General features: G+C 40.3%; 1 protein-coding gene across 1 annotated transcript in view; it reads right to left on the reverse strand.

Annotated features, from left to right (window-relative positions):
- grid2 (glutamate receptor, ionotropic, delta 2) overlaps positions 1–21,621 on the reverse strand; it is a 406,897-nt gene that overhangs the window by 184,720 nt on the left and 200,556 nt on the right. The window contains exons 3-4 of the mRNA XM_073465777.1: positions 21,184–21,471; positions 7,262–7,467 (exon numbers count right to left, since the gene is read on the reverse strand). Coding sequence (XP_073321878.1) covers positions 7,262–7,467; positions 21,184–21,471 — 494 coding nt within the window. The remainder of the gene's footprint in view (positions 1–7,261; positions 7,468–21,183; positions 21,472–21,621) is intronic.

Consider the following 21,621-nt stretch of genomic DNA (forward strand, 5'->3'; position numbering starts at 1 on the left):
TTGTTCATGGTTCAGGTTATGCTGTGGGTAATACAGTCTTACAGAGTGAATGACAAATTGTGCAGAGTTTAGACAAGATCTGTGGCGTAAACGCATTTCAACCAATTCCCTGCTTCATATGTGTCACCTTCACTGATATCACAGTTGATTAAAATGAGGGAAAACAATTAGCTTTTGGCAGAGAAACTGAACAATCAGCATAATTGACATTGAATGAATTGGCCATTTAGTGCTAATCTGAAATCTGTAATCAAAAGACCTCCCCTGTGGCTGATAGATGAACTGATCCTTTCGTCAAAGGCGTCTTGTTTGATCAAGCTCGACATCTCACAGTAAAAAATGTAGAATGTACATTTGTACATCAAAGAAAAGGGAGAGTCAGTCACAACACCCACACACATCCATAATCTCTGTCATCACCTTAGTAATACTGCAGAGCTGCTCAAACAGTAATATCAATATTTCTTGTACTGTTTATTTATATAACATATTTTTCTTTAATCATTTGCTTGTGCAATGCTGATATGCAGTATCAAGTGAATTCCATTACATTAGCCTTGAACAACTATTGCAAATATTTTTCTACCTATTCGTCCGTTGAACCTCACATCACCGCATAACATTTATAAAGGACATAATGCAAATGTGCTTTAAGCAGAAGTTGTCCAGGGGCACCATGTTGACAACTAGATCCTAAATAGTTACATAGTTTGCTGGACAAATTTTCTTTTCAAACTTTATACATGCTCACTGTGTAAAAGTACAAAAACACATAATAATTGCCAAAACCTATTCCATATTCCAGCCTTTCTGACACGGGTACAGTAGCTGTCAGAATAGCAGGGGTTTTTTCTAACATGTTCAACATGACCTACACTTAAACATATTACATTTTGAGTTTTGGAAAAAAGTTGAATCGATTACACCAAAAAAGGAAGCAAAATAAAATAATAAACACTATAATTAAAATATCTTCACACGATCAGCACCCTTTTTCTCTATATCTGGTTAAAAGTATTGTAATGAGAATGAGAGTCGGCATGTTAAAATAAAGGGTTAGTTAATAAATATATTTTTTAGTAACTGTCTCTTTCTCTCTCATTGCAAATGATGCATGGACTTACAGTCTTAGCCAATGTGTAAAGCACGTAACCATGTAATAATTGTTTGCCTTCCTGTCATTATTTATAAACGCAATTATTACCTGTGACCACTCTTCGTGGGAGAGAGTTGATGTATCACTTGCACTTATGCACTGCACACAGTTTGAATGCATAACACCAGTTAATTGTAAACAGAATGATGAGACCGTGTTGGCTATTTTGGCATCACAATTATTATTTATAATCAAACATAATGTATTTAATGGCTGTTTGCAGTTTGCTTGACTCATATATTAAACCTTTGAATGTCAGACGTCTTTCAAAGCCAACACATTCTGCTAGTGCTGCTGTTAAATGTTCATACGTCGGGATTTGTTCCTTGAATTTTCTTACTTTGAAACTGAAATTAATTTGGAGTGGTTGTGTTACTTTTTTGAGAAGTATTGTAAAGTCTAGGCAGACAGGTTTGGCAGAAAGTTCAAAATACTTCAGTAGACTTTCTATGACTTTAACTTGACTAACTACTTCACTATTCAGTTCATCTAGGTGGGGTGGTGCACTGCAATTTAAAATGAGAGCAATTAAATAAAATAACAAGCAAGGGAAGAAGCACACACATAAAGGGATAGAAAAATAAAGTGTAGAAAAAAGTACAATCCTGAAGCTATGACAAAAACTCAACAACTTTTTCAAAAGCTCCCAGCTCCCAGCAAAGCCACCCACCCTCACTGTAACAACACAATTCCACCCACTGAGTAAAATTACTTCCAAGTTCCTTATCTTCCAAATGCCTTTTCTTCGGGGCTATTCAAGACATGAGAGAAGAGGATCATAGATCACAGGGCCTTTATGTCTGAGTTTGGGGAACTGTCAGCGAAAGAAGAATTAAAGAGACCTGAAAGTATGATCAAAAATACATAAATAAGTAGAGAGCTGTGCCAGGTTGGTATTACAATTCATCGAGTGAATGTGCCAAGGCAAGAAAAAAAGCCAGCAATCTGAGATTTATTGACGTGTAGATGCTGGTGTTTTCCCATTTTGTGCAATATGTAGAACGCATTTTCTCCGGGTCATACAGAGCTGTCACTGAGTTCTGCTGATATATACACAGTATGATCATTTAGTGTCTGGTCAGACATCAATACCAACCCTGTAATTGAGTATGTTCTGGTTCTTTCAGACATGAAAGACAGTGGACAGTGATGACAGTGGGCTTTACTTAGCCAAAAACTTTTGCACTGGTTACAGCTATATTCAGTGAATACATTATTCAACATGTCTCATACAGAATATTTTCCTTCATGTTTCATTTGCATCATCTGTCATCTCTGGAATAATCTCCAACCCGTTTGATGGTCCTTCAAGTACGAAATGTCAGTTAAAGAGAAAATAGTCCCAAAATGGCAACGTTTTAAAATTTAACGCACTGAGATCAAATGGCAAAATTCATATTTTCCACTTCTTTGCATATCTAACAGGAAGTCTATGTGTGTGTATGCTTGTGTTTGTGTGTGTGACAGATAGAGACAGAAGACTAATTCCGCCTGAGAAAATTCTGACTCAAGGCAATATTGTCCAATTTCCAAAAAAAAAACTAATACTTCTGTTCATATGCTGTAATATTCACTCACTCATTATGTCATGCTACTTCTGCCAGGAAAATATATGATGAGTGGCTGGAAAAAAAGCGCCGACTGAATAGAGATGGATACAACATCCAATAAATACCAATGAATATTGTTTTCTTACAACTTAAAAAGTGTGAAAAGGCTATGGTGAGGCTTTGCATCTACAGAATCATAGTCACTTTGGTTTAAGCTTGGAATACAGCAAGTAACGCTGTTAAACTCTCTCTACTACTACTACTACTCTACCATATATATCACTTTTACTGCAAGATCATAGTCACCATGAGTAATTCTCGTGCATAATTCATGATAAGAATATAAATATGTATGACTTGATACTGATGTTATATGATTTTATTCAGTTTTTGTTTAAGTTGCTAAGCATCTCAGACACATTTAAGCAATGAGAAAAAACCTCACAGCAATAATTATAATGATTTTCATTTTCTTTAATTCATCATGTTATTGGTCCTTTATGAGCTGAATTACTCCATAAAAGCCGCTCATTACTTATGACAAGCAATATTTTTAATAAGACAATGGTCCCAGGGCAAGAAACCCTCTTTGCTCTTCTGTCTACATGAGGTAGGTGGAATAGGGAGATGTATGTACCAGCAAGAAGCCCTGATGGCAGTGGCTGGTACACTCACCCCCATGTACTAGACCGAAAAAAGAAAAAAAAAAAGCGACAGAACAAGAAAATGTTAAATAATGCAGAAAATTGAATGAGCATGAGAGTTCTGAGAGGATATCTGTGTGCTTGTGTGGTGAAATGCATGGATATGCATGGTGGAAGACATTCTGTTAAGAATCCAGCAGATGTTAAACTGTATTTCCTGCTGAGCTCACATCACAACAGTGACAAAAAGCCACAAATCACAGAAAAGCGAGGACAGACACTCACAATATAGTCACGCTAAGGAGCAGATGAGCCAGCGTGCTCATGACAACTTTTATCTGCCTTCACAGTTTGGCTCGAAACCATTCTTTATTACATTTATAGTTTTAGATATGTGGTCTCCAACAACGAACAAAAGTCAGTCAACCTATCACTCCAGTAAAGCCTGTGTGTTGAATTCAGCATGTTACATGTTTCAACAAAGTTATGCCTGAACATCCAACTTAACCTCCTCACAATGCAAACTTTGTTGCTCTTTATACTTTACACCTGAATTTCTCCTTTGCTCCCATCATAATAATTACTTCGTGTCGTAATAAGTTGATTGCACAGATGACCGAAATGGCTGTTTTTCTGGTGAGGACAGTCCTTGTCATTTTCTTCAAAAAAGGAAACACATACTGTATGACTGTGCATTCTCTGAGCTGACGCTTCTATTGGAGGAAAATTGTAAATAGTCAGATTTGTCAGTGCTTTCTGAAACCATCACTGTTTCTTTGATCTGCCACTTCTTTGGTGATCACACTTTATCCGGTCTATGTTTGATCATGTGGGTAACTACCAGAAAGCCTTTTTACTTAGGGTTAGGGAAGTTTGGATTCAGGCACCCCCCTTATACTCTCTTAATTGTCATCCATCCTCTCATCACTCTCTACAGCCTGTGATCTCATCTCCCTTTCTCTCCCACGACCCTTTGCCAAGTGTCGTAAGTTTGGAACAGCTTCCACTGCACATCTAACATCAGGGCCTAATGCAGCTGGATGGGAGGTGCTCTCTGTGACAAATGACCTCACAAATAACTCTGCTGGAGAAAAAAAAAACAAGGTCTCAGTCATTTCTGCCTCCACATGTCTCTCTGCCTGCCTCCGTTTGTCTTTCAGTCCTTGCACCGGTCTCTCTCTCCCTTTACTCCTCCTTGCCATCTTGTCAGAGAGACAGAGAGATATGCGATCATCAATCTTGTCCACTAATCTTTACCATCTCCTGACACTTCATCTCAGAAACCCCTCTCCACTTGATGTCTGACTAAATTAGATTAAATGACTGCTTTGTCAACCTTCCCAACGGAGAGAGAGAGAAAAACTCCAGAAAAGTAATTTGGGTTCCACTTACACACTAAAATGGAGGCCGACACTTCCATATGGAATAATGGCTGAAGCAATTTTCCACACCTGTTGTAGATCTGATCTCACAGAATGAACTGATGAGCAATATTAATTCAATCATTATTTTCCGAATATATTCAATCATTTTCCCAGTTGTTTATTACTTACTATCACAGTTTTCATTTAAAACTAGTGCCCCATTCATCTCTATTGTTGACACTTGTTTAAGAAACATACATACATGATACATGTGGTGAGTGCACGCCTCACAAGTGAAGGTAGAGTATCCATACTTCCATTGAAATATACATTTTTCTATTTCTTTATGTTGCTTCACTTTGCTTTCCTATTTTGCCATAGTTTTATCATAGCATTTAGCCACTTTAGCTGCTCAGAGGGCAATTATGCAGATGCACCGGTTGAACCTTTCAGGACTGATTATAATGTGCAGTTAAGTGTGGAAAAAGCTGTATGCACAGTAGTTAAATGCAACAAGGGGTTATAACCTCACTTTAGGTTGAACACCTGAATAAGTGTTTTAGATGATATGACTACAACGGGTGTAAACCTATCATGACATCACCCATTGGTTTGTGGGTTACCGTTTTCTAAGCCTTGAGTTAAGCATTATGGGCGTCGCCATCTTGGTTTTTCTTTTAACCATAAGTGACCGCGATTGGACAAGACGGTAGAGCGTGAAACTACTGATTGACACTGTAACCTCATTAGAAAACCATTTACTGGGGCAATACCTCAAATGAAAAGTGAGTTTGTTTTCTCATAAGCTTACATGCAATCAGACTTCGTTGTGAAACCAGTGGATTCGCCCCCAGCTGGCCATTAGAAAGAATGCAGGTTTAGGACATTTCGGCATTGGTTTCACTTTTCAGACCTGGAAGCTCTGTCTGTTTTTTATACAGTCAACAGGCAACATTTAACTTTGCTTACAGCTTGTGAGATTACCTGATTGTGTTTCTTGACTTGTGTGACTCTGTTGGAGTGTTTCGGTGGCCTCTGAGCTTGAATTGTTGATTAAAACACTAACACAACTAATACAAATTAAAACCAAGACAATAAGACCAAGGAATATCCATGTTGCTGCGTTTCTAATGGTACATAAGTAGGCAGTTGACATAACCTGTTAGCCCAAACTACTCCATAAACAAAATGGTCATTGTTCTGGGTTATTTTGGGGAGTCTCTCTGCTCTCTAGTGTTACAAAAAATCACTTAAAACAGACTTAAAAATGTCCGTAGCACATTGCAAGAGTGCAAAACCTTGAGACACATTGTCATAGTCCTCACAGACACACAATAACACCCCATCTTTCACCCCCTCCCTGTCACGCCTCCAACCAAATTAGATTGTGATTGCTCTTTCCGAGGTCACTTTTAATTAAACTGAGATGAGAACATGACACATGGGATTAAGCCCCATCCTACCGCTTCAAATTATGAATTCATAACTAATGCTAGAGCCTATTGCTTTCAACCATGACCTCCATATCATTTATGTATAAGAGCAAAAGGAACTCCCCTAATTGTCTTCTTCTGCAGAGATAAAGAGCACAATAGGAGGGGTTGGGGGAGGTGCATGTGTGCGTTTCAGTGCACATGTGTGAGTTTGGGAAGGGCGTCATTGAAACACATATGTAAGGAAATACATACATTTAAATACATATACACTATTGTAATTGTTGTAAGAGAGCTCAGAGTCAGAGAAATACGCCTGAGCCTGGTAGCACGATTAAAACATGTAGAGCCATATGAGAGGAAGTCCCACTGTCAGGTAAAATAAGGATGAATCCATTGACGTGTATTATCTTCAGTAAACTGAATTCTGGAAAGTGTGGTGCATAATGTATACACTGTGGTGAGTTGACGGACCGTTCAACGTATCGGTATTTGCATTAACATGACTCAACCTCAACGACTCAAAACTCATATCAAACTGTTAAACTCGGCAGTGCTACTCAAAAACGAATCAAGATTCTGTTCCTGCATTGCCTAATTTGTGCTTCAAACGTGATATGTCAAACATATATTAGTGTACTGATTAGCTGCAGTCCGAGAAAGACCAGTTCGCCAACCAAGCACCGGCCGACATAACATGTCCGAGCATTTAGTGGACCAGTGCATCCAGACGTGTACCTGCTGGATGTGATCTGTTTCCAGCATTAGTGCTAGACCTCTGTCTCACTCTCGACACACTGCACAGTACATCTTTCAGCATGTCTTCTGCCGGATGGGCTGCAGAGCCGATGTATTCACTTGGATGAAGTTTGTCCAAGAAATCAATTCTGATTGATTCCAGTCCAGTAGGAGCTGCACTAACCTGCACAACTGTTTTCTGTTTCTGTATCAAAGCATTTAGAGCAACAAGATATGCTAGCCTCTTGACAAATAGGGCTGTGAGGGTATCATGAAGTTAAAGATATCTCACAGATGGTGAGAAAGCCTACGATACTGCAACTGATGTTTTTCCACTGACGTTGTTAAAAAGCAAAAAGAAAACCACCCTCCTTACCTCAGTGATAAAAGCCTTTGCAGTGGCTGGGCTCATGAAGAGCACAGCTCTGCGTAGTGTGTCCCTGTAGCGATGCAGCTCTTCAACTCGCATTGTTCTGAACAGACTTGTGATCATCATGTTGATATTAGATTCCACCTTCTGAAGGGATACATCCATTCCCTGCTGAGAGGTCCGGTCTAGGAAATCCTCAATACCACGGATATCTGGAGAAAGAGAGATAGAGATAGAGAATGTATTTGGCTCTAGAGGGACACATGCATTCCTTTGATAGTGTAACACAATAAAAAAAGACAATATAGAGGACGGGCAGAGAGAAAGAGATACACCTGCTCATACACACAGATTTGGCAGATATATAGTCAAACCATCACTGATTACTTTACACCATATCCTCTGCTTTAGCTGATTAGTTTTCTCTCTGCATGAATAGGTTCAGTAAATATCTGAGTGCCGGAGCTCTTACTGGCAGTGATTCTTTGCCATTTTATCCCTTGTATTATATTGGGGCTTTTGTTTCCAGCACTCTACATACGTCAGTATTAAACGCCTTCTTCCTTCTGGAAACTTGAATAACTAAAGCAATATGTAGACATGCCGTCTCCCTCACACACACACTCACACACAAACACACAGAAATGAAAACAAAAGTATATGATTGTGATTCATCGGAAGTGAGAGGCATGTTTTTGCCTTACTTGTGCACTGATTTTGACACTTTGGTCTACTGATACTGATGGACAAAACTAGCAATAGCAACAGACATACAGCAACATTGAGGTTTCTGTAAGCTTTATAGATTTAAGGGGATGAAACGTCTTTTAGCTGCAATCAGCAGCTCTATAGTTCGCTCTGCCGATCGGTCCACAAAGATTTCCCCATTTCTCCGTGGCCACAGTTCTTGCCCTAGGAAGCTGAAATCTGGCATGGAGGTCAAGTATGTCTGATAAGGGAAGGGGTTTGTTGTTGTGTTGAATATCTGCCAATATCTGTGCTGTAAGCACAAGGACACAGTGACCCAAAAAGTGTCCCGTCCTGCTGAAACCGCCACATACTCTTTACTCCTGCTGGGACACTAAGAGAACAAATAACTAATGACACTGTTAAGAGTTTTAGATTAGAGAACCAAACCAGTGTAATTATCTATATTAAGAGTTATTTTTGTATGATAAATAAACCCGGATGCTGGTGTCAGTATTTTAACAGCCCAGCCTATTCTTAATGAGATACATTGCAGGTCAAGGTAATACTAATTAAGGCACTTTGGTTGAGACCACTGCTAATGATGTCGAAGGATGTGTGTGTGTGTGGTTATGTAAAGCAACTACCTAATGATGTATCTGATATGGAAAACGGATGACACTGTCGTCATTGCCCCTATCGTGGCTGAGCAATTAACCGGATTGATTAGACTTGTTAAGGGCCAGAGGGCCGGGGAGGACGGTGTGATTGCATCAATGCCAAATTTTGGAGGTTTAACAGCGTATTAAGAGGAGACACACCAGCAACAGTTCAGATTCAGAGAGAAATTAATTTACGGAAGAGGACAAACGAAATCCCATGTGCACACACACACATGACACTGATTTTAGCGAGCGGGATGTGAGTTCAGAAGGGCGGCGGGAGACATTTTTGATTTTAGTTCTAACTTTTTTGTGTGTGTCAGATCACGTCATGGCTTTTCAACACAGCGGGCAGATTAAGAAGGAATGTTTTCAGTCTTTCAGTGACAGCAGTATGTCAGACAGCAAATCAATCAAAGTTTGGTGGAAAGTTGAATTCTTTCTCTTGCAACTTCATTCCTTTCACACTTTCCTTTCACAGCAGCACAGGCAGACAACTGACACTCACGACACATGCAGAACTCCAGAAGACAACAGCTGGGCACCCAATCTGTTAAGGGAGTTTTAAATTTGTGCATAAATTCCCACACATGTAATGCGGGTGTGCATGTCTTGCTAAGTCTTCTTGGCTTTCATTTCAGTTTATCCATGTCAATCTTCATGGTTTGTCTATTAAGTGTGATGTCAATCTCTCTGTGTACATGTGTTGATGAGAAAGGTGGTTGGGCAAACAGAGACATCGAGATGGCATCTTTAATGGCCAAATAACACTGCTCTAATCTGTCGGCGGGCACGGAGCGATGAAAGCATTACAATCTAATTACTGTAATTAGTAGAAATAATTATTTGTCTTAATAGTAGTAATTGCTTTTAAACTATATTATCATTGGCAACACAATCATCATCACTACTGCTGAGACTCCTGATGAGCTACATAACGTGAATATATAAACAAAACGGATACACTGAGCACCTCATTCAGTACATACTGTACAGACAGGCACATGCAAATTCAAGATAACATGTAATATATGTTTATCACCATGCAGATGTTATTTATTTACCAACAGAAAATGAATAAATGTCTGTTCTTTAGTTTATCATGCTTCTGTCATGCTTTTCTAGCTTCATCAATGAACACCAGCATACACAGTCAGAAAGATCTATGATTGTTCACACACACACACACACACACACACACACACACGCACATACGCTATACTTATGCCAGTCGAAGCTGATTTAAGCTTAGTTCTCTCCGTATTTGTCATGGAATGGCCACTGCCATTTACAATCTATGGCGCCAAGCTACATAAACATTTTCCGCCGTCTGATTTATGCGCTCTGTTGTAAGAAAGCTCTGTAAATCAACGGAATCAAAAAGCTTTTGTCAACAGAGCAAGAAGAAATTAAATAATGTAGACAACCCGAGCTGCACGATGCTTTGTTGCATATGCGTATGCATGTTAGGCGTGTTCCTGTTCCGTGTTTTACATTACAAAATAATTCATGACAATCCGGTTTTCACAAACATGCTCTTACCAATCAGCCTGTGTGTCTATAAACTTCGTCTTTGTCTGTGCTTTATGTCAAGTCCGCCTGTTTTTAGTGGCTGTATTATAGGCCTCTTTGTCGCCTTGTACCTGTCAGCCATTCTCTCTTACTGTCTGCCTGCCTGCTGACTGACTAAAGGGTCGCTCTGGCTTTATTTGCCATCATCAATCCTTTCTCTACCCTTGCTCACAGTACAGGTTGTGTGTCTAATGCATTCGCCTTGCTCCACTCTGTGAGGAGCTTAAAAAACAGATCCATCCATCTCACCCTGTACAGCTCATTCAAATTCACTACACTAAACACAAATGTATTTGTGAATAACTTTTTGCAACCATAATATTTAGCTTGGTTTAGGATAATGTGACAAATGCTAAGAGGCATATCAGCACTGAACAATCATGAAAGAGCAGCTTAAGTTCTCCTGACTTCTCAGCTTGACGGAGTGATGTACAGGGGTGCTTCATGACCCTGTGGCATCAATGTTGGTTGCACTTGAACAGACCCAACCAAGTCCATCTGTGACACTGTGTCAGGACGTTCTCACTCCCAACTCTTCAAATTCACCAGCTTGGTCAGTGGCCTGAAGCTTCAAAGTATGACACTCTCCCTTCCCCCTCAAGCATCAGTTTTGGACGTGAAGGGCTCTACGGTTATCAGCACTTATACATTTTATGCCATGTCTGGTTACACTTTCAAAATAAAGGCTCTGCGGTCAACGTCACGCAATCTGTAATATCCAACGTCCAGTTACACTTTTAAAATAAAGCATGCTGAATGCCTCGGACGTTATTACCATTGTCAAACAGTCACACTTTGGTTAGGTTTACACAAATAAAACTATTCCAGTAGGGTTGGGCAAAAAAAATGCTTGGTTACATTAGGAAAACAGGTCATTCTTAGGGTTGAAATATCTAAAGCTAGTCTAAAGTTATGTAGGTGACATAAGTAACGTCTACTTACACAAGTGACATGGCATCACTTCAGTCATTTAAGTATGTTCACTAACTTATGTTACATAAATTGAAAAGAAAAAATCACTCTTGACTCTCACAAACTGGATGTGAACTCCAGTCTCTGGAGGGTAAGTCTTATCAACAACCCACCCAACCAACTCAAACTTTCTTGCTTTTTATACTACTGCACTGGAGCACTGCTTCAAGAACCGACGCTGGAGGGGTAACTACAGCATCAAACTGTGAAGCCTAGGGCTATTGACCAGGCTGCTGTATATGATGCATTGGGAGTGAGAGCTGGCTGGCTGAGTGCAGTTTCAATTTTCAGCCAGAGACAGCAGGAAAACATTGCTTTTCAGCCCGGTGTTAAGTTACTCTTTAAATACTGTGTCTAAACATTGCAGCATGCGTTGTTAGTTTGTAATTACAGAGTGACAACACAGACATTGGCAATTTAAAGACAGAGACACACAAACACATTAAGACATTTAAATCTCAAAACTCATGAAATAAATTACATTCAAGTATAAAACCACAGTAGAGCAAGAGCGTGGGGTTCAGCGACCATGTGTGAGATATGCCGTGTAGGAATGTTTTATGACCACCACTTCAAACAAAAAAAAAATAGAAAAAAGCCATTGACTTTCAAAAGTGGATGCATCCTGGTCCAATTTTACACATTAATGGTCAAAAGCATCCTCATTCCCTCCATCAAAGTTTGGTTGAGTTCCTGCCTCCTGCCGTTCAAAGGACAAGGCTCGAGCATGTACTCCCCACTGCTGAGCGGATCATTGGCTGTCGGCTGCTTTCCATCAAGGAGCTTCAGGACACCATAGCGGATTGAAAGACGGGTAAAATTGCCACCGACCTTGCCAACCCAGGCAACCATCTGTTTGAGAAACATTCCTCTGGGAGACAGTACCGGTCCATTAACACCATGATCACCCATCACCTCAACAGCTTTCTCCCCAAGCTCTGTCATCTTACTCAAGGGCTCCTCCCAAGTCTCCCATGCAAAGACATACTGTGCATCCCCTCAGTCCCAGGCCTTTTCATCCTCATCTAATAGAGATGACTGTATCACTGTTGCCATGCTACTCGCTGTCGCCAAAGTGGTTTTTCGCAACATCTGTATAACTCTGACCCTTACGAAAAATGCCACAGGCGGTATTTGCCTTTTCACTTGTGACAGTCACAATTTCAGGTGTCAATTGAATGTTTTCACATGTGAACTTGAAGTCCAACATGTGAAAAGAAAATAATGCCACAAGTGATTGGCTTTTTTCCACATGTATGCACATTTTCCAGATAAGAAATTAGCATTTTGTGAATTAAATACATTTATATGATTGGCTTTTATCCGCATGTGAATTACAATTTCCACATCTAGAGGTCCCCCCTCACAATATGCCACTGTTGGTAACCACTTTCTGTGTTGAACTGAAGAGGCATTTTGTATAGAAAACTGCATCAACTGGAATGGTTTCCATAATTTCTCATAAAACAAGCTCATGTTTTGTATTGTGCTTCTCTTTGCGTGTCCCTTTACCCAATTTCACCCCCTGTCCCAGCTATCCTCCAAGTCCCTGGCTCAAAGTGAAAGCTAGAGTTAATGTAGTGTAGCAGCCAACAGTACGCAGGGCTTTCACCTGCATGTGCCGACCAGCTCAGTGGTACTTCGTCTGTGTTCAGAAACCACAACTCCTTTTCTCCCCTGCTTGCTCTGCCCTCATCCCCCTCTCTTCCCTTGGCTTTTCATCTGAAACCTCCCTTAGTTTCCCCCGTTTTGCTTTCTCTTGGGCTGAATCACATTTTGAGAGTGTGTAAAGTCCAAGCTGTTATTCCACTCTGAGAAGCGGACTCTGTGTCATGTGTAATAACCGTCACTTCTACACTGGAGACCGGTGTTCACACCCTACTTACAATCAGGCCTTGTTTCTATAAATTCTGAAAGTGTATCCCCAGAACATTAGCAATGATACTGGTATTTCCCTTACCTTATCTAAGGGGTTGCCTGGACTTAAACATAACTTAATATGCAGTAGTAGGGGCTGTAGATCAGAAGACTCATTTTCAAATGAAAATAACCTATTTTGTCCTTTACAACTTAACAACAGTAAAGTATTTCAGCAATTTAGTCAGTTAGGTGACTTGTTTATGCAGTGAAAACAGAATTCTATCAATATTATGACTGGTCAAGATGATGCAAATGCTTTTAGGCCATTAGATACCTTTCAATGGGAAGTCAATTACAGGAAATCTAAATAGATCAGTTGTTGCACTGCCCTGTGAACGCCCTTGATAGCAGAGGATGAGAAAACATTAATATGAACTCTACACTGTGAGGAAATGAAATGGACAGTCCAAAAGGAGGTGTAAAAAACATCCGGTATTAGCGGAGATTCCCCTGAGTGTGGTGTACGAGGGAAACATCAAACATCTGCAAATGAGATTCAGCCTATGTAACTCCCTGGTCGTCTGTCAGAGCCTCCCTGTTCCCCTGTTCTCCTTCCCTCACTCCCCCTGCTTGACTTACAATTCTGCCTCACCTTCAAACAATAAAGAAAATACCAAACTTTAGGAGTGGACACTTTCACACTGCATTTGACTTCACAATTTTGGGCCTTTCTCCTTCCCGTGCTCCCGCTCTGTCTCAACTGCACTCTCCCTGCCGGAGGCATTAAAAGTCTGGGCTTGTAACTTTTGTTAGATTGTTAGATAGCCAAGCATAACTGGTAGTGACTGTTCATGGCACCATCCTTCCATTAGTCCATCCATACTGTAGTAACAGCTTGAGGGAGCTACCAGAGCGACCAGCTTTTCCCAATGATTGGTGCTCGCTCACCAGCAGGGAGTGAAGCTCGATTGCCCGTTGTCCATATCGTAAAATGCGTGTTTTTTTGCTGCCATGGAATCTATGCTGACACAAATTAGTTTTGCTCAAGTGGCAAGGCAAGCTGGAGGAGGAGGAGGAGGAGAAGGGGAGGGTGAGTGTGACCTTGCATCGCTTTTTTATCCATTTAATGCCGTAGTGTTGTTTTACATGACAAATTGGGTCGAGGCCAGAATGGGTAGCAGGGGTAAAAATTCAATTTTAGTAGATGGCAGTACATTGAGGTGTTTTATGTCAATATATTCCCCACAGGTGTAAGGTATTGTTACAGCAATATAAAAATATTGGCATGGTGTATTATTTCCAGCTACAGTTTTACTCTCACAGTTCCTTCGATGGCCAAAAGAACAAACTCCAGATAACAAACCGTCCCCATACAAAGTATTCTTTATTTTACAAAATTGAATTTACAATTTACTTATTATTTATTTACCCCCTCCACCCTTCTTTTCTGCTATTAGACCAACATCTTTATGTCTTTGTTTTGCCTTTCCCCTCAGCCTTTACCTCTGGCTATCCTTATCCCTGCCCCAGGCATTTCACTGTTGTATGGCTCAAAGGCAGTGGTTCTTAAAATATGGATTGAGCCTTAAATGGAAAAGCAGTTTCTTGTGAGCTTAGGCCAGGAGAATTAAATCATCAGCTGGAGTTGCAGCCATCCTGAGGGATCTGAACCTATACTTGGGAAGTTTACCTCCATATAGAAAATCAAATGCCTTAGGCCCTGAAGCATCGGTCGTCTTCCTGACTGCTTATTGCTCTTTAAATCCTCCATTCCTTTAGATCTAAGTGCCTATCTTTGTCCACCACTCGTTTGCTTTATTTCCCTCCTTCTTTCCCTATCTTTCACTCTGTTTTCTAAAAGCCCCAGGCTTTTCGGTCCCAGAGTCCCCACAGAGAGCTTAACCAACACTTGTAAAAAACCAACACTCTATAAAAGGCTTGGCACCTTTTAGGTGTGCATCACCTTCCCCATCTTCCCAATTTTTTCTCCAGCTTTTAATCCCTCCTCCCCCATCCACTTCTCTGACTTTCACATTCCTTAAGTGTCTAACATTTCGCTTTCGCCTGTTCTTCCTACTTTTGTCACCAATTTTGATCTTGACCTTCATATGCCTTGAGCTTCTTTGACATTTTCTAAATTGAACAGGCTACTTGATGATTATCAGCACTCAACTGGGCCAAAGTATTTTAGACCCAAGCACATTATCCTCCGCAACTGGATGTGGTTGTGTTGTATTCTGGCTCCGTGGTTGCCGCCAAAGACAACCAACTCCTATTCTATTCTATAAAGCACAATATTCCCCACTGAAGGTAAATACATGTATATATCATTGGCAGTTTACAAGAATTCACTAGCTTTTCATTTCCACAGAAAATACCCCTACCCACTTTTCAAGGAACTAATTGTGTCCTTCGTCCTGTTGTCTGCATTTCCACTGCAGTTTAAAAACCTGCAAAGATTAGGCACATTAATGAAGACCGGCTGGTTTTACACAGGCTTTTTTTTAATGTGAGTATATAGCAGTTATATATGTCAGTCTGTCTTATGCTTACGCACACTGACGGACAAATGGTTTGCAGCAGGAGATTTTTTAAAAATGGTGGCTGTAAAACCAACCCACAACATTCCTGTACTTTTGGAAAGTAATACACTCCGAACACAATTTATATCCAGGTCCCTTTGATGGAAATGCACCAAGTTCCTCCAAAGGTTCACAGTTCCTGTGGAACAAACGTTCCTGCCGCGTAAACAAAGCTTATGTCACTTCTCCTCCTGGGTCTGTGAAGCAGAAAGATGAATGCTATTTTTTTTTTCTTTCTGCTAATATACATGATCCAGGAAATACAGGTATGAGCTAAAATAAGCAAGGATGTTGCTACAGTAATGAAAATTGTGAGGTACCTGTTACTGGATCGGTTATAAATGACCTGCAAATGTGTATTCAATATCAAGAGCTTGTAAAACACAAAGACTGTTTTCAGAACAACTTAAAACACAGTGGAAATGTGTCTGAGCAGAGAAAGAGATGTTTCAATTCTGAAATGCTTCCACGATAAAAACAACAAGAGTGAGGATAAAATGGACCCTCAGTTCAGCATGAATTCTGAAAGTTAAGTGCTTTATGGGGGGCTGGATTACCAAAAACCCAAACAAAGTTCACCTATATGGCTATCCTAAAAAACATTTACCTTCTTAGATTTTGTCCTATAGAAGAACTCTGAGTAAGTCTGCCTTACCTCCATATTCATAATGCATAATGCAGCTCTCAGCAAAAGACATTACACCTCCAGTGTCCACCAAGGATGTAAACTTAACTCTGGGGTCACACCCTTATGCAAAAGCTTTCACACCCTCTTCCTTGTGTTTCTTGTTGTTTATCTGCCTGTCTGACTGCCTTTCACTCTGCCCTACCAAATCTGCTATGCCTTCAGATCTCTGTTGCTTTCCCCACTCTGCTTTACTGTTTTCTTCCCTTATATATTCAGGACCACTTTTATCTCTCTTTCTGTCTCGCCCTCCAAACGATTTCACTCTAGAGGAGACAAAGTAAGACATGACCTCCCTGTATAACGCTTGTCGATCTTTGGTGTTTGGCTCATGAGTGTACCTGTTTGCCTCTATGCCTCTGAATGTTCCTTTATCATCAGCTTTCCTATGTCTCTCTCTTGGCATGGCTTTTATGTATTTTTCACCTCCTCTCTTTCCCCTCCCACCAGCTTCCCCCCCTGCGGCAGCTGTGGGCCTCACCACTGTTAAAAAGAGGTATCCATCTATGCATCCATCTGTCATCACTCCTTGTTCTCTCCCCCTTGTCTCTATAAACAACTTCATGCTTGTCAACTCCTTCCTGCTCTCCTCTCTGCTGTTTCTGCTCCCTTACTCAATTTTGTCTGCCGCAATTCAGATATGGTTCAAACAAGGTAACTCGTCACTTCTAGGTAAACTCCACACAAATGTCCGTGTAAAAGGCTTATGGCTTTGCAGAGATTTGGCTCATTATCCTGCTTTCTGTTTCCCCATGCACAGTCCTCTGTGCCATTTGTGTCGTTATTGCTTTCAGCCATGCCCTCTCAAAATATTGACATATGAATAATAGGTCTGTACTTGGCAATTGGAAAGCAACATTTTATGGTTTTAACTATGTTTTCTGCATTTCTAAATGTAAGATAAGTTAGTAGGGAAAAGTGACCAATGAATAATTTCACTCATACCGCTCCTATATTTGTATTTATTCACTAAGATGAGAGTAGAAGGTGGAGTTTGAGCCATTTGGAAAATAAAAATCACAGTATCATCAAGTTTTCACACTTTAAAAGGTCCTCGTGTGATCAATTTAGAACACAATTTTTTGCATCCTTTTTCTATATTTCTCTCTTTTTTATTCTTCTCTTCCTTGTATTATTAGCCTTTTCTCTGCTCATTAAACAGCTCTCATCTATCTGCCCTGTCAAGATTTTTTATTTTTATTTCCCACCGCTACAAAGGAGGCAGATACAACGAGGTGAGGTGATGGTTACTGTAGCATCAGCAGTCACAATACTGCGCACACTCCTCTTCTTTGTATGAACCCATCAGATCAGCGGTTGACATTTTCACACTTTTCACTGTGTGATGAAAGGGAGGAACAAAATGAGTTCTCCGTTGTTCTCATCTGGCCTATTATCACTAATGAGCAAATTGTTGTAAGGAGGAATTTTAAAGATAAGAGGGAGGAAGATTTAAGGTATGAAACTTTGTTTCAAAGCTATTAACATGCTTCATTAGGCAGCACTATGCACGGCAGCATAAGGATATTTAATGACCATATAGATATGGGTCATAACCTGAACACTTTTTTTAAATTCAGTCACCTTTTACCATGTACAGTATTCAACATAAATGTTGCCATTTGATGCATTGTACCAGAGTTAGCTTACAGCTAATTTACATCTGCAGCCCCTTTTGGCACATTTCAACAATCAACTGCCTTTTTACAAACAGGGGCTGTTTTTAGATTACTTTTATTGATTTCATGTTTAATTTTTAAACATCTGCTAAAATATTTAGAACTACACAGTCAATAAAAAGGATATACACATAGGCATGAAGGGCTAAGCTGACATTTTAGACAGTTGCCCTATTGACCACTACAGCCAGTATGTGACAAAACAGCCAATCTAGAGACACATAGCTGCTTCTCACACAATCATTATCTTGTAGTACTTTAATTTACAGTAAAATGTTTTCTTCTGATAATATTGAAGCCCTATTTTTATCTGTTTACCTTACACACACTTTTATTCAAAAAAAAAAAAAAAAAAAAAAATGTCCAAAATATCAGCACTTTTATTGTTTTCACCTTATAAAAGACTGGCAACCTAACAAGCATCACACTTTTAAAATGGCTCTTTTGTTCGGCTGTAACCTTTTACTATTGTGGCTCAGGCCCCTCTTGTCATTGGCTAAAAGCAAAACAAAACAAATCATCTTAATGTCAACAGTGTTATTACCACTAAGTGGTACTTCCCACATTTGCTCTACGAGACCGGCGCTGTAGTTCTGACTGGATTATGGACGAGGTGACTCAGCAGGTAACATGAACTTGTCACTCACATTTTTTAATATATATCAAGCTTTGCAGTGTCAACATAAGACACCTCGGGAAAGACGTGAGTGGGAGTCGGAAAAAGAAAGGCAGAAAAAGAAAGGAAGATGGCGCGAGAGGGTGAGAGATAATAGAGAGAAAACATGTGTTCTCAGTGTCCCGAACGCACCAGTAGAGCTGAAAATAGGGATTGGGACAGTTGCACCGTAGCTTCATTTAAGGGGACACACTCTGCTGTCTGTTCTCTAAAGAACTCTCCTTGTACAGAGGGGAGGCCTTTTGGGAACACTGCTATCATCTTAAAGGCCATCTCTGTCTCTCTGTCTCTCTCTCTCTCTCTACCTCGCTGTCTTGCTCTCTCTCTCTTTCTCTCTCTGTTGCACTCTTACTTTCTCCCTTCTCTCCTTGAACAGGGGGTTAGGCCATTAGGGAACAATGGTGATATCTTTAAAGGGCCTTCTGTGGCTGAGAGAACAGCACTGCCAAAACCCAGAGGATCCATGCGCTGAATCAGTGGCCACAGAGCACAGAGGGGATAGAGGGATTTAAATGGGGTACGAACATGTGTGTGTTTGCGGCTGTGCATGCGTATGTGTGTGTGAATGGGGTCTATTGAGTAGATATTTTGTGGGAACTAGACACATTTGGGGATATAGTCTGGATTTAAACTAGTTGACTGAAGGTTGTCGGATAAAAACTGGCATTCCTGCTTTTTTCGGTCTTGATGAGGGTTGTGCAAAGGTTAGAGTAAAAGCCTTTTCTAAACAGGCATGAATATATTTGTTGGTAATTTGCATGCAACTTTAATGAAGTTGATTTTAGGGTGTGAAACGGAGGCTTTCAAAGTAGTATAGAACTTCATGGTTCAGAGACTATAACCATGAACCACATCTGTTGCTTCAGATTTCAGTGTATGGAAAAGGGCCTAAACCAGCTTAATCCTTCAGATAAACGTTCAAATCAACAGCTTGCAATCAAGCACGCACAAGCGGCATATATCCACGCAGTAATTAAGAAGAGATGCTGTCTGATCCAGCTTCAGTATGGCATTAAAAACTTTCTTTTTGACAAGATTTCTTAATGCATTTATTATCATACTGGTCTCTTATCATTCATGTAACAGTCTAATGATTGCTGTTCTTGTAAAGTATGTTGTATGTTGTTGTAAAAGGTAATAGAAGCTACGCCAACAGTATAACATACACAACGAGTAGGACTATATCAGTGCACTGTATCTGTGTGCGTCTATTCTACCAATTCATTTACAGATTATTTCCCCATGAGTTGCTCAGAGTTGATTTATTTCTGATATTTACTACACTGACTTCTGAGGTGTCGGACTAGCATTTTCAAATGGGCCACATTAGCCACTACTCAATATCCATCCAATATACACTGCTTGGTAGAGCTCACTGGTTAGAACATACTTTCATGACATATTCAATACGCTGATGAAAGGCTTTAATGCCTTATAAGATTTACTTCGAGGCTGCGGAAGACATTGCAAAACAACTCCACTGCAGAGATCTCATTGGAGATCAATGCATACAACACATTAATTGTGTTAATTGACTGCAATGAGTGAGATGGAGCCCCATTATAGCTTATGAGGATTGAATCAACACTGAGGCAGAAAACGACCGCGCAGCTCTCTTCAGGTTCAAAAACTTTTAGGAGGCAAACTTCTCTCCACCCACCGTTGAGTGATGTCACTCCTGGTGTTTTCCATTAGCTAGCAAAATAACTGCTTCAACATTGCTCATTGGGGTGTGATCAAAAATGCAACATGCCTTTAAGTTTGAGCCCTCCTGTATGACTCATATCGCTTTTATTTACACATTAAAGTACCAGATGGGATCACGGGGCCTTGCCGTGCAAATTAAACCAGTTAAGGTTCTTGACAGCATGCCATAGGCTCCATGTGAGTTTAGATAAAGTTTGTGCGACCCTACTTCTGTCACTTGCTGTTATAAAGTAACTGGAAAAAGTTTGGGGATAGAAAGGACACATTATGTCCAACATGTTATGAATACACCTGCACAAAAAACAGCAGAGGAATATATTCCTGTAGAAGTAAACTAAGATACTGAAAAAACAGAGTGGCACTTTATGAAAAGGGACATAGGATGTTGCTAGTCTAATGTTAGAGTTAATGGACTGTAAAGAGAGAGGGCGAAGAGACATACAGACAGAGGTGCAGGGTGAAATGAGAGAGCATGCATACACCCACGCAGTCTAATGTGTCTCTTGAATAAAGATGCATAAAAATACATGTGCATATCTTTTTCTGTGCATGTGTACATACTGCACATATGTCCATGTCTGACTGCTGTCTGGTTATTTGAAAGACTGCTAGAGAGGGCGGGCAAAGTTTCTAGCTTAACCATACATCCATTAATTCTCTAATGCCCTACCATGCTGAGAAGCCATTCAAACTTACATTACAAAAAATGAAAATTCATACAAAGCCAGTTTCATGGACCTACTGTGTCTCATTTTACCCGTGTCAATGATAGATATCTCTTTATTATCAATATGAGGGTATTTTAATGAACACTGGCATGAATTATTGGTTCATTTTTTTCCTTACCGAAATCAGAATCATAGAAGAGGATGAACTTCTGCCAGCTGTACTCAGACACCACTTGCATGATGACCTCGTTGAGATAGACAGGTGGGCGGACCATTAGGGTGTAGTCATCTGTTCCAGGGAAGCGACCGGTTTGAGGGCAGGCGGAGCGGGGTGTTCCCGCTGTGGAGCGCTGGATAAAGAGGTGGGGGATGTGCATGGCGTCGGCCAGAGTCTGAAGACTGCCCGCTGACATGCAGCCGATTGAACTGACCAGAGCCAGGATACCACGGTTCATCAGCTCACAGGCTGCAGGGAGGAAAAACATAAGAGGAATTTGTTATTTTCCAAAGCACACAAAGGGAGTTATTATTCTACTCATTTTACTTTAAGAGTCACTGCTGGTAAAAATATCTGCATCTGTTACATCTGTGTGCAGTGCAAAGTCATAGTTTTGAT

The sequence above is a fragment of the Pagrus major genome, chromosome 5 (genome assembly GCF_040436345.1).
Source record: "Pagrus major chromosome 5, Pma_NU_1.0".
Lineage (NCBI taxonomy): Eukaryota > Metazoa > Chordata > Actinopteri > Spariformes > Sparidae > Pagrus > Pagrus major.